The sequence below is a fragment of the Protomyctophum parallelum genome, assembly GCF_964188405.1.
Source record: "Protomyctophum parallelum genome assembly, chromosome: 2".
Classification (NCBI taxonomy): Eukaryota; Metazoa; Chordata; class Actinopteri; order Myctophiformes; family Myctophidae; genus Protomyctophum; species Protomyctophum parallelum.
The window spans coordinates 23,986,244-24,000,145 of record NC_139699.1 but is presented as its reverse complement, the minus strand read 5'-3'; the positions used below and the strand labels follow the sequence as shown (position 1 = coordinate 24,000,145).

The following is a 13,902-nucleotide window of genomic DNA, read 5'->3' as shown; positions in this document are numbered from 1 at the left end:
TGGCGTTTCGTACCTTTGGCGCTGGAGGCCTTGGGGGTGCGGTGGGAGGTCCAGGCCGACTGCTCTCCCCAGCCCACGCCGGTGGCAGCGGCGATGCGCAGCAGGTAGATGGTGTCGGGCTGCAGGCGCTCCAGCAGGTGGGCGGTGGTGTCTCCCAGCAGCTCCATCTGACTGGCGGCCTGCTCGGCGACGGTGCGGTAGGACAGGCGGTAGGCGGACACGCGGCCGCGGCTCAGCTTGTCCGGCAGCGGCTGCCACGACACCTGGATGTCCGTGGGGCTGAGGCTGGTCAGGCTCAGCTCCGGGGCCCGCAGCGGCACTGTGGTGTGGAGGAGAACCAGCACGAGGACTTGTTTAGTTTGACCCGTGAAAATCACTTTAACCATAATTTTAAACTTTAGCTGTTGAAAAATAGCACATGGCAAATGTTTTTAACTCATATCTTTGCTTCTGGGGGGTCCCTGGAACAACATATTTTGAGATGGGGTCGGCGGCCAAATACACATACTTTTTGGGGTCATCAGACATGAAATAGTTTGAGAACCACTGACATAGAAACATAGGTTTTGTTAGGTGGGTTTTGTTCATTACATTCTGGGTTTGATGGAGGAGAAGGGGCATGTTCTTACTTACTGAAGACCTAGCCAATCTACAAGCTCGCAACGTGAGCTGGTAGCTATTCCAAATGATACTGTATAGTTCGACCACTTCCTGTCTCCTTCTCCTCCCACCCCCTTTTCTACCAAAAGAACTTTGGTCCTAGAACTGGTTCCATTCTAGATATTTTTTCTTTTTTCAATTTTTGGTTCCAGGTCCGAACCAACTTTTAGGGTTCTGAGTCAAATCATTTTCTGTGGAAACACACTGAATATGTAGTACGGATACAGTAGTGTTTGGAACTATAGAGTAATGTTTGGAACTATACATACAGTAGTGTTTGGAACTATAGATTAATGTTTGGAACTATACATACAGTAGTGTTTGGAACTATAGAGTAATGTTTGGGACTATACATACAGTAGTGTTTGGAACTATACAGTAATGTTTGGAACTATACATACAGTAGTGTTTGGAACTATACAGTAATGTTTGGAAATATACAGTAATGTTCTGAACTATATAGGGCAATGGGAGCAGTGCTGGCCATTTTATGGTTCCACCGATCCAGAACCATTCATATTTCCCATAAAAATTTCCAAAAAATCATGACCATACATTTGATTCTGTGGGGAGAAAAATTAATATAATCATAAAACAAAGGGTATTTATTAAATATAGTATATGATATAAACCTCCCAATGTATGAATGAATGAACCATTGTAAAGCGCTTTGAGCACTAAAAAAATGCAATTCATTATAAAAATGCAATTCATTATAAAAAAATAATACTCGTGTGAAGTGAGGGGCGCTCTTAGGGCTGGATTTATTTTGAAGATGCGTTTTACAATGGGGTAATACATACAGTTTTATGAGCTGGGGGCGTGTTGTATGTCATATTGCAATTTTGGGCATGTTAAGAAGCGCTTTCGACACCCCGTGGATTGCGCAAAACGGCCTTGAATTAGTCATGGGTGTGTTTAAGGCGTGTTTGAGACGTACCCAATCAACATGTCCGTACTATTCTCTTCATCAGTCAGCTGATGTCACATACGGAATGCGCACTTTGGGGGTCGTGGTATTACATTTCTTCAGGCTGGCACCATAGAAGACATGACATGACTTTGTCACATTTGGGTTAATTATTCCTATTGCACTGCATGCTGTCACCTTTATGCCTCAAAATAATTTGTTTCTATTGAAAAACACCAGTAAAATAACGTTTATTATATTTTATTTCATTCAAGTCATGATGAAGGAATGAGTTGAATGCTGCTGCTTAATGCTGTGCCTGTGGCCCCGATGGTATATGGTCTTCGCTCTTAGCATTTTAAAGACGACATATAGTTAGAAGGAGTCCGCCTTAATAACACTATGTACTTTCCATCTATTTATTATTCCATTCTATTCCATTCTATGAAAGCAGGGAATCATATAGCTTCATATGACAATGACAACCTGTCAACCTTGATTCCAATGCCAATGTATTAATACCTGTAGCTATAGACATTTTATTTAAAGACATTTTTTACATTTTGACTAAAAATTGACTAAAACCTTTTACTAAAATGACTAAAACCCTTAGGAGTTTCCGTCGACTAAAACTATCAAGGATAGAAATGACTAAGACTGACTAAGACTAATTAAGCATTTTTCCAAATGACTAAGACTGACTAAGACTAAAAAATGGCTGCCAAAAACAACACTGGGATCATAGAATGCAGAGAGACAGTGTAGCGTCTCAGTAAACTATAGGATCATAGAATGCAGAGAGACAGTGTAGCGTCTCAGTAAACTATAGGATCATAGAATGCAGAGAGACAGTGTAGCGTCTCAGTAAACTATAGGATCATAGAATGCAGAGAGACAGCGTAGCGTCTCAGTAAACTATAGGATCATAGAATGCAGAGAGACAGTGTAGCGTCTCAGTAAACTATAGGATCATAGAATGCAGAGAGACAGTGTAGCGTCTCAGTAAACTATAGGATCATAGAATGCAGAGACAGTGTAGTGTCTCAGTAAACTATAGGATCACAGAATGCAGAGAGACAGTGTAGCGTCTCAGTAAACTATAGGATCACAGAATGCAGAGAGACAGTGTAGTGTCTCAGTAAACTATAGGATCATAGAATGCAGAGACAGTGTAGCGTCTCAGTAAACTATAGGATCATAGAATGCAGAGAGACAGTGAGACAGGACACAGCAGTGAGACAGCACACAGAGCAGTGAGACAGCACACAGGACACAGAGCAGTGAGACAGGACACAGAGCAGTGAGACAGGACACAGAGCAGTGAGACAGGACACAGAGCAGTGAGACAGGACTTAAGGACTTGAATCGGGTGTGATACAGCATATGAAAGCAAACTTCCCACGGATTATGGAGATGTTTTTATTTATTTTTAAGGTTGAGAAATGAAAGAATTATGGCCGTTTCTAATCTCAACATTTTACAAAAAAAAGACGCAAAAAAAAAAAAAAAAAACATATTTTGATTGTCTACAAATATAAAGTTCTTCCTTCTTTTTAAATATGTTCTTGCACATTGTTATAATGATCATTATATATATCCCCCTGCAGTCAGAGTTCATAGTTTTAATGAATGAATGTGATGCATTGTGAGCTGGTATAGATCTGCTATTTTCAAAAGTAATCTTGGAAAAAAATTATTTAATTTTTGGATTAGCCGTCCTTAGTTGGGCAAATGCATTCATCTGGGGATCCTTGACATGGGAATGTGCTGTGTGAGGATCACTGGTTTAAACAACATTAGGAGAAAAGCCCAAATAACCACTTTAGAAACAAGAAAAGCAACCACAAATAGTACAACTACCAATATTTACAAGCAACTTTACAGAAAAAGAAGCCGCTTATAATAAACAGACATGGCAACACTCTAGCAGCCTCCCAGAGCCGCTCAAGTGTACAATCAAACAGTGCTTTTTGCGTTTATGAGGTGGTCAGACCCACGCCTAATCGTTATGCGCTGAGTGTTTTTAGGTCAAGGGGCTTAATAGCAAATTGCGCAAAGCGAAAATAATTAACATATGGACACTCCCACAATGCTAAAATATTCAGGAACGCCGTATGCCATATGTGTGTGCGTTCAACACGGGCCGATAGCCTTTCATAATACGAATGTGCGCAGAGCGAGGGCAATTTATGTATTACCCCATTGTAAAACGCATCTTCAAAATCCAGCCCCTAGTATCATACATCATCACATTCCGGCCAATCACTTTTGGCGTCCTCACTTTTTGAGGGGCGCTAGCCCCTCCTACATCCAGCTTTTAGTTACCGCCCACAAACAAACATTAAATTCTCTTTGACACTGAATGGAGAATTTTATGTCATAGTGCATTTCTGAACAAATAGGCATAGTGTCTATTTTACGTCATGATGATGTACGATGATAAGAGCGCCCCTCACTTCACATGGGTGTTCTTTTTTAACACACACACACACACACACACACACACACACACACGTGGGCATATAGGAGCGCCCCTCAAAAATCTCCACAGAATCAAATGTTTTATGCCAGGGTAAATGCCTCACCGTCTTCGAGGGTCTCCTGGAAGACATGGTCTGACATGCGGCTGGCTCCCATGGGCATGTAGGCCACGATGTAGAAGGTGTAGTTACGAGCAGGCTCCAGGTCATCGATGATGTACCGGGTCGTATCGTTGCCAATGACGACCTGGTATTCCTCGTTGTTCAACCCTGGGAACAGAAAAAGATACAAATAAATGTCATGATAAATTTATTTTGGGGGGGTTTCAAAATGGGGGGGGGGGGGTTATCATATAGATATTTGGTCAAATATATCATGGCATTTAACTTAAATGCCAAATGCACTGCTATGCCCCCCCCCCCCACCCCACCCCCCCCCCCCCCCACACACACACACACACACACACACACACCCCTGTCTGAAAAGGGCTTAACAGAGTCACACAAAAAGACTCACTCGTGGCCTCTGCGCACAGAAGTCTGTGAAAGGCTAATTTACGCAGAGCTGGTAAACAACATCCTTGAGGTTAATCTAAGAAAACCTTGTCTGTATGTAGCCTGAATGCACCACTGCTCCTCCCTGAATAGTGTAAGAAAACCTGCCTTCCTGTGCGTTTAAAAAGAGGAAAAAACACTTACAGCACATTCCATTAACCAGACTAATTAGTCCTTCCATTCAGCAGCGCTTCCATTTAGCTGTGAGCTTCCGCCATGTGAACTCAGGTGCAGTCAGAGTGTGTGTGTGTTTAGTATTACTGTCAATGTCAATGAATGATTCTTATTCAAGGACATGGTTTCTAAAACTTTTATCCCTTTCAAGGACCCCCAGTTTTGGCATTCATTCAGGCCACGATGGACACCTGTTACTGACAGTTACACATCGGTAAGGGTCTGATTGGTTCCAAACTATCTGAGGACCTGCCAGGAACACCCCCCCCCCCCATGGACCCCCGGACCCCACTTTGAGAACCTCTGATCAAGAGCACAAAATACTTGACACATAACACAGACAAAAGGGGGGAAACTAGAGAGAAATTGTTGAACTTGTTTTCTTTTCTTTCTTTCCTCTCCCTCTATTTCCGTATTAACCACATAATCCAAGCAGGTGCTTCTTTCGTTGCCTGGAGTCTGTACATTTCGCCCCTGCTCTCAATGGGAATCCAGTGGCGTCTACAATGAAAGGTTAGTGCTTGAATTCACAGGCTGAAGACATTTTTTCTCGGAGATGCTGCATTGTTCCGGTGTGACTCCTTGTTGTGGAAGTGATGAGGTTCCCAGGAGAAATGAAGGACCCGAGGGGGTCTCTGCCACAACACTGCAGGCTTTGTGGTTTCATGAATAGTTGTATCCTGCATCCTGAGCTTAATAAAGCCCAGGGCATCCTGCCCGCGTGTTCTATAACTCTCTACACACGGCCGCAAACCGGCGAGCTACGTTCCTCAACCACACGTCCACAGACCACTGCTGGTCCACGGCATAATTACCGCTGGTCAATGGGAACATGTTTTAAAACGAATAAATGTGTATAATGTCATTGCATAATATATACCGTGCCTTTTATTTGTTATGGTGTATATGTTTATACCGTCAAGGGATATTGACTTGATATCATTTGTTGCGGTGACACACACACACCGTTTCACGTCGGTCGCTCGTAGATTGGCTATTTTTCACACCGGCACAACTAAGTATAAATCCAGCTTTAAGATCTTCTTTCGATTAAATAGAAATTACTCATGCCTTCTTACCAAATATAGGAAGGCATAACATAGCCTTCTAACTGTATAGTGGTGGGGAGGTGGGGTGGAGGCTTGAGGATTGTAAAAAAGTCACAAAATATTTGAAAGAAAAATAATCAATAAGTGAAAGTGGTTAAGGCTGTCTGTGGGTTTAAATAGTATTGAACCAATGAGTCGTTTGTGAACACGGTTTATTTTTTCCATTTCCTGAAAAGTAATGGTTTTGGGATATAAATATGAGGTTTCCACCTGACTGGTCCAGAGCTGACGAGAGGCTGAAAAGCACTGGCGTAGAATGAACCGGTTCCAAAACATTTATTTTATTTATTTTTAGTTTCAAGTGAAGATTGACAGGAAAGAGGGAGAGAGAAGGGGAGAGACATGCAGCAAAGGTCATCATGAACAGGACTTGAACTCGTCAGGCCAGAGCCTATTGTGGCATGCACCTGGACCACTAGGCCAGCGGGCGCCCACTAGTCATTGATTAGACCAGTCATTAGTCCTACAACTACAACCTATCTCGAACCCTCACCCTAACCCTAACCTCCCACGGGGCAGCACACCTAAACCTAACCTTAACCCATGTCTAACCAATGACTAGTCTAAACTAAGTATGCACCCCCGACATTTTTATTGCTCGCAAGAAAGCTAGATTTTTCATGAATTAAAAAAATAAAATCAGCAATTTCTTAAAATAAAAAAATTATAAATGGAAGACATTCCATAATAGAAAACAAATGTTTAAGAAGTAGTGAAAGTAGCCGATCTACAAGCTCAAATCGCTTGTAGATCTGCTATTTTCAGTATTTTGGGTGTCCCGGATAAATGTTTAATCCCTCTTTTGGGTCTCAACCTGAGTGGTTTGGGAACCACTGGTGTGTAGAAGAGCATTCCTGTTTGCAGAGAGAAAGCTGTTGTTCTTATTTCGGTGGAGTAATCACCCTCTTCCCCTGACCTCTGTCCACCAGCACCACTATTGACAACAGATGGTTCACCTCCCACATTCCACTCGGAGGGGAAGTGTTTGAAACTGGCCCGAGGCTATACGTGGAAATCCATTAACATTAAACATTAACATTAAACGTCTCCATACATTCAATAGAATGCATGACGAGAGCATGACCGAGTTGACCACTTAACCTGACGTCTTAGAGAACTGGACTTGAGTTGCAACTGTACTTTGACCACTATTTTCACATCTATCAAATCTCTTCGCCAAAAATAGCCGATCTACAAGCTCTACAAGCTTGAATAGGTCTACGAGCTTGTAGATCTGGTATTTTTGGCTAATGTTCCCACCAGAATATGCTGGGGTTCAAGTGGGTAAAATAAACACCCACTAATTTACACTCCATAGTATGAGTGTCAACAGCAAGTTCTTCACTTGCTGTACAAGTCTACTGTACATGTTAACAACGTGTCTTTGTTGGCTTGTAGATGGGTTAGTTTGATGATGATGTATTTTGTTTCCATTGGCTCGGAAATCCCCACTGATGATGATGTAATTGGTGGGAAAGCAAGATACGGTTGAACATAATAAGTTCCTTTAACAGTTAAAGGAACACTTATGTTCAACCATATATTGCTTGCCCACCAATTACATCATCATCAGTGGGGATTTCCAAGCCAATGGAAACAAAATACAGCCTTTCTCTTCCTAGAAAGTTGGCATTGCTGAAACACAATCCACTGTTCTTGCATCTGTAACAGTGGCGATTTTAGATATGGACGTTCAGGGCAATAGCTCCAGAACTTGTCTGATAAGGGGACTCCCAGGGGTCCTTGAGGCCGGGGGTTACAGGGGGTCCCCAGCTAAATGATTGGTAGCTAAAGGAACACTGAGAGTGTACAAATGGAACCAAGAGGACCCTTTACAAATCAATTTGGTTCCATGTGTACACTATCAGAGTTATGGGGGATCTATCCTTGACATTAAACCACTGCTTGGGTCAGAACCACAGAAAATACATGATGAGAGCATGGTCGGCCAGGCTTTTCGGTCGCTGTCTTACCTGCTGCCTTCATGTAGTGCACGGAGTAGGCGATGACTTTGTCCGAATTGTACAGGGGTCTGTCCCACGCCAGCAGGATGGCCGAGCTGGACACGGTGTCGGCGCGGACGTTGCGGGGCGCGCTGGGCCGGTCCTCGGACATCACCACGATGAGCCGCGCCATGACCAGCACCGAGCCGCGCTCGTTTTCCGCCTGGCACTGGTAGATGGCGTCGTCCTCCGGGATGATCTGGTTGATCACCAGCTTGCTGCAGTGGCGGAGGAGTGATTTGATTGATTGATTAATTGATTGACTGAGTGATTGATTGATTGATTGATTGATTGATTGATTGATTGATCGATCGATTGAATACTTGAACAAATTGCAAACAGCACAGCAAGTACAATTACGCAAGCAATGCTAATAAGGATAACACAAAAATAAGGCACTGAAGGCTTGTTTCCATTGTGGTCCTATGTATTCAATTCATCATCAAAAGTTTTTTGGCTGAACTTAAAACTATAACATTTGCAAAAGCAGCAATACGCCACAATGCAGAAATGCTCCTTTACAAGTAAAAGTCCTGAATTCAAAATGTTACTCGGGTAAAAGTACAAAAGTGTTGCATTAAATTGTAGTACCAAACTGAAAATAGCATTCATTAACACACTGAGCGGCATAAACGGAGGTCTACGTCCTATCAAATAGTTACGCTCAGCGCTCAGGACGGAGATTAATCACAGGACGGAACATTAATGATATCATAGCTGGGAGCGCCTGTTGGGTAACATTCAATGTCATTTCCGGTCGGGACGTCATCCAAAGTGGTCACCCTCCATTTTAGTGGATGAGATCGAAAATCTTAAAACGTGAATAACTCTTGATCTAAATCAATCCATCCAATTCTAACCAAAGATTATGTTTTTGACGGCCCATCGCGGTCCCATCGCTTGTCGCATTAGAAGTAATCATACTTCCCGTTGTTGTCACTCGCCTTGGGGGTGTTTTGGCTACATCTAGCTACTTCAGCTACATCCAAGCAGAATAATATAGTAAGAGAGTGGCGACACTAGCGTTGACTCCCATTGTAACAATGGAATGTGGAAGTGCTCATTCTATCTCAATGGGATAGTTCCAGCCATAGGAGCAATGTTTGGAACTATAGCCCATAGGCACACGCTTTGCAGCGTGTCATCTAAGTAGAAACTTAGATGTAAGTAGTAAGTAGTAACTCTAGTAGTAACATTATTTTTTAAATATGGAGATAAAAGGTTTGTGTGACAAATACCTGTTGTACATCTTGATGCGACCGTTGGAGTGAACCTTCTCTCCGTTCTTCAGCCAGGTTATGAGTGGCGTGGGAACCCCCTCAGCCTGGCACACGAAGCGGGCAGTGCCCGCGCGGGGGCGTGTCAGGCTCTCAGGCCACTCCACCAAGGCTGGTGGCGCTTCACACACAGAACACATCCAAACAATGAGACGTGTACAATCGCATCACAACATTAACATGAAATAAATCATTAGAATAATGAAACTATTAACTCAGTATGACTTGGCATACAATGTACTGGGGAATGAAACTCTTTTGTAGTTTGTTTTTTCAGTTCAGGTTAAAAACTACAGCAGATTAAAAACCTGACAGGCTGCATGAGACTGTACTGTGATGTAAGCAACACAGCTGCATATAATCAAATGAATAATGGGTGTTTTAGATTTAGGTCGGTGAATGTGCACTAACAACACTGTTTACAACCGCCTCTGCTTGCACGTTGACACACCCATGGCTCTGGGCACACTTAAATCCATATTTAATTTGATTAGTTGCAGCCAGGCGCGGCTCAACGCATGGGCTTTATGGGGGCTGCAGTCCAGGGAACCAAGCGCAGGGTCTGGAGAGCACCAAACGCCTGGCGAAAAAACATTATGAAATAAATGCCCGGACTATTGCAAGTAACAGTAACGTAATATTGTCTGCTAAATCGGTGCTGAAATGCAGCAGCAGAACGAACCCCTCACCCCACTGATGAAAGTGAATATTTTCAGCAGTTTGTAGCCTATTTCGTATCGTCTCTGTTGAAAATAGCAAAAGTAGCAGATCGAAACGGGGCTCGAAACGTTTGGAGCTTGTGGATCCACTTTTTATGCTTTTGTGTGACACTGTAGTACACAGCGACGATATCAAACAGGGGATCCTTGGAATTAAACATCACAGTTGTGTGAAGTGGGGTAATGTTTGTTTAAAGTGCTGTAAACAATCATTAAAAGTCCATAGACTTGGCTGCCATATGATGTCACGTTTAGTGCCCTTAAAAACATTAAAAGTCCATAGACTTGGCTGCTACTGTTTGTTAAACGTGCTCTAAACAAACATTAACAATCCATAGACTTGGCTGATACTCTATGTTGGCTCTAAACAAACATTAAAAGTCCATAGTCTTGGCTGCCATATGACGTCATTTTCATGGTGCCCCTCAAAAAGGTTGAGAACAAAAGGTAGACTGAGCGTTTACCGAGCACAGTGACATTGGCGGAGGCGATGGTGTAGTTGCGCGTGCCGGGCGTGGTCGCCCTGCACATGTACACTCCTCCGTGCTGGGGCTTGATGTCCGAGATCATGAGGTTGCCGTTGCCCAGCACCTTGGTGTTGTACACGTCGATGGACTTGCTGTCGGCTCTGCTCCAGGAGATGATGGGCCTGGGGTGTCCCGTCGCCATGCACTCCAGGATGGCATTCTGGTGCAAGGACACAGTGAGGTTCTGCGGCCCAGCAGTGATGTGCGGCCTTTCGGGGAGTTTGGGGCTGGGGGCTGCGGGTGAGAGGAGGGAAGGAGGTGAAAACAGTCCACGTTCAACCCAATGAGCTCTATGCACACACGCCTAATCCCTAGTCATCCTTCACAGGTGTTACCATAGAGTATATATGAATAGAGAAGACACCCGAGTTCTCCTCCCATCCACTTGCATTAAGTTGCTCAAAAGCGCATGAGGCGATTTCACTCCTCCTTCCTGGTAGGAACAGAGTGCATTCTGGGATGGATTTGCCCCAAACACATGAACACGCTGCCGTTGACTATCATTGTGCCGTTTGTGCGCGTTCACGTATGAAACATTCGTTCACGTGTCATGGCCCCAATCACATGAACGTGCGCAATGATAGTCAACGGAGCAGCGCTGGCTCGAGCTGCAATGACAAATTCGGCCACTATGTCCATTTCGCCTCAGGGTTTCCTCTGGGTGCCTTCTCTATTCATATATACTCTAAGGGTGTTACCGATGATACTAATGAAAGCTCTGTTCCATTTTGGTGCTGTTATTGTGCATGTTGGGTCACTTGAAACACTGAGAGTGTAATACAAATGGAACCTGAGAGTGTACAAATGGAACCAAGTGGACCCATAAGGGTCCATTTGGTGCCATTTGTATTACAAAGGGTTTAAATAAGTGGTTAATTCACTTATTAGTGATGTTTAGGTCTTCATGGATGGAGGTATGGATCTTCATCGGACATCAATCTCCGAGACTCGATGCCCATTTCAGCGTGCCGCGTGCAGATATTCCAATGGCGATGCAGTGTGAGCTCGTAGATGAGCTATTTTTGCAAGACGTCACCATGCAATGCAGCAAAACAATAGGGCTTAAGTCGTTAACAGAGTGAGATCACACACCTGGGGTGACAGTAAGAGTGGCTTCTGTGCTCCGGCGACGGCTTGCGATGTTGGTAGCCATGCAGCGGTAATTTCCGGCATCTGCTTGCTGCACGCCGGTGATCTGAATGACCCCGCTGGGCAACACTGTGATTCTGTCATCAACACAACACAAAGCAAACACACGATTAAACACAGAAAGATAACATGTTGGAAGAGGACATAGCATTGTAACATTGTGGATCTGGGGCTGTTACAGTTCTTCACAGGAATCATCAAAGCGCATGCTGTACTGTACCTGTCAGTGGCCAGGGGTAATGTAATACGATTGAACTCCCATGTGATGATGGGAGGAGGGCTGGCAGTGATTCTGCATGAAAACCTGGCGACGGAGCCTTCCGTCACCACGATGGAAGCGGGCTGGATGGCAAAGGAGGAGATACCTGAAGAGAAAACACCATGGGCATAGTTAGCGTTCGTCTATGCAATGACAAAGTGTACAAATTCCATTTGTAGACACTTTTACAGTACATGTTATGCATGCATGCATTGCATTGCAGTATGAATACAAATAAAGATGTATTGTTCCTGGACAAAAGATAGATACAGTATACAGGTGCTAGGTACCTGTATACCTCGTAAAAGTCCTTAAATTGTCACATCACTGTCATCTGGGGACCCCCCCCCATAGAGCTGCTGCCATTTTATAATTGTATAGCTGTGTTTCCTTTGCCTTGTTGTTGAAATGTGCTATACAAATAAAACGTATCTCGCCTTGCGAGCTACAGGAAGGTGATGATTAGTGTGAAGTGGCTTTGCAGCGTCCTGCAAGGATAGTTTCCACATAACAGCCACCAGCTGAACATGAGGAACCCAACGTGGATTAATCCTGTCACCAAACCAAAATAACTCTCACTGAAATAACCCCAAAACTGTCCAACCCCAACACCGAGCACTCAGTTTACACAAACACCTGCATTCAAAGGACCACAGGTTTTGACAGATAAGTACAAATATATGCTTTATGATTGACGGCCGTGGCTCAGTAGAGCAGCCCCGTTGGGAATTGGAATATTCCACTTCGATCTCCTACTCTGTGTTATCTTGAGCAAGACACTGAACCCCTAACTTCTCCTGATGAGCACGCTGGTTTTGCATGGTTTCCTCCGCCGACGGACGGTGTGTGAATGAAATGCGCATTGTAAAGTTGTTGGTGAATAAAATGTCAAATCAATCAGATGTACCCTTTAGAATGCATTTAATTTTGTCTCTGCAGTGAATTCTCATTTCTAATGATCCCCCATCTAAGCAGCAGTAACATTTTAAATGCCACTAACATCGTCCACTGCTGCTATTATCACATCCCCCACGTCAGCTGAAGAGGCCCTCAGGTCAATAATTTGTTAAGATAAATCAATGGTAGTGCTGCTCTTCCTACCGACCTCCTACAGGACGCCTCATAAAACACTAATCAGGATCTGGACAAAAAGCACCGGGGCTTGAAAATATCTAATTATTTATCATTAGCAACTTGAACCCTAGCATCCCTATTCTGTGGCAAACAATCAGCGAGAATAGCCGATGTACAAGCTCACAATGCAGATTATGAGCTTCCGAGCTTCCAAGCTTAATTGTGCCAATATACGGTATAAAGAAAATAAAAGAACATTTAATTGGATTTCTAAGACTGTGTTACTCACAATGCACACAGATCTAACTCAAGATGCTTACAGGCCACTGCGTGTTTTCAGCATGAAGCTATCTCCTCTTAAGTAATGGGTAAATAAACTGAGTGTGGTGCACTTTGACCTCCACACACACATCCAATGAGATTTGGCCCGAGAAGACTATTAGCCTAGCCTATATCAGCACTCACTTAGAAGAAATAGGATGAAGCAGGATGGCTGGGGGACATTAAGATGAAAGCTTGTCTTCCAAAATGTTCAAGACTGCTCAAGGCAAACAAAAAGAAAAGAAAAGAAAAACACCTTGCTCTTAAAATATGTTTTGGCAACAGGAAACAGGTAAATGTAAAGAATATAACAGCTATATATATATATATATATATATATATATATATATATATCTTTAAAACTCCATGTCCAGCCAGGGCACAAGGGCAGTAACATGTGTTTTCACCAGTATTAGGCTATGCCTACATGAATTCAAGAGGACAAAGGGAAACTTTTTAAAACTGTGTAACAAAAAAAGCTCTTGTGTGAAGTGAGGTGCGCCCACTGTATTTATATCAGCATCATGACGTCTTTCATTGTCCTTTAGTGCCTTAAACAAACATTAAAGTTTGTTGGCTGGCAAACGGTTTAAAGAATAGGTGCTCTAAACAAACATGTAAAATCCATAGACTTGGCTGGCCACTAAGTGCTCTAAAGTACTCTAAACAAACATTGTACATTTTT

The 13,902-nt window shown here is 43.3% G+C and overlaps 1 protein-coding gene across 1 annotated transcript in view; it reads right to left on the bottom strand.

Moving 5' to 3' along the window:
• prtga (protogenin homolog a (Gallus gallus)) overlaps window positions 1-13,902 on the bottom strand; it is a gene marked incomplete at both ends in the record, with an annotated part of 52,503 nt that overhangs the window by 19,184 nt on the left and 19,417 nt on the right. The window contains 7 exons of the mRNA XM_083759247.1: window positions 14-319; window positions 4,156-4,320; window positions 7,862-8,109; window positions 9,130-9,289; window positions 10,352-10,648; window positions 11,507-11,640; window positions 11,784-11,928. Of these exons, the coding sequence (XP_083615373.1) occupies window positions 14-319; window positions 4,156-4,320; window positions 7,862-8,109; window positions 9,130-9,289; window positions 10,352-10,648; window positions 11,507-11,640; window positions 11,784-11,928 (1,455 nt within the window). The remainder of the gene's footprint in view (window positions 1-13; window positions 320-4,155; window positions 4,321-7,861; window positions 8,110-9,129; window positions 9,290-10,351; window positions 10,649-11,506; window positions 11,641-11,783; window positions 11,929-13,902) is intronic.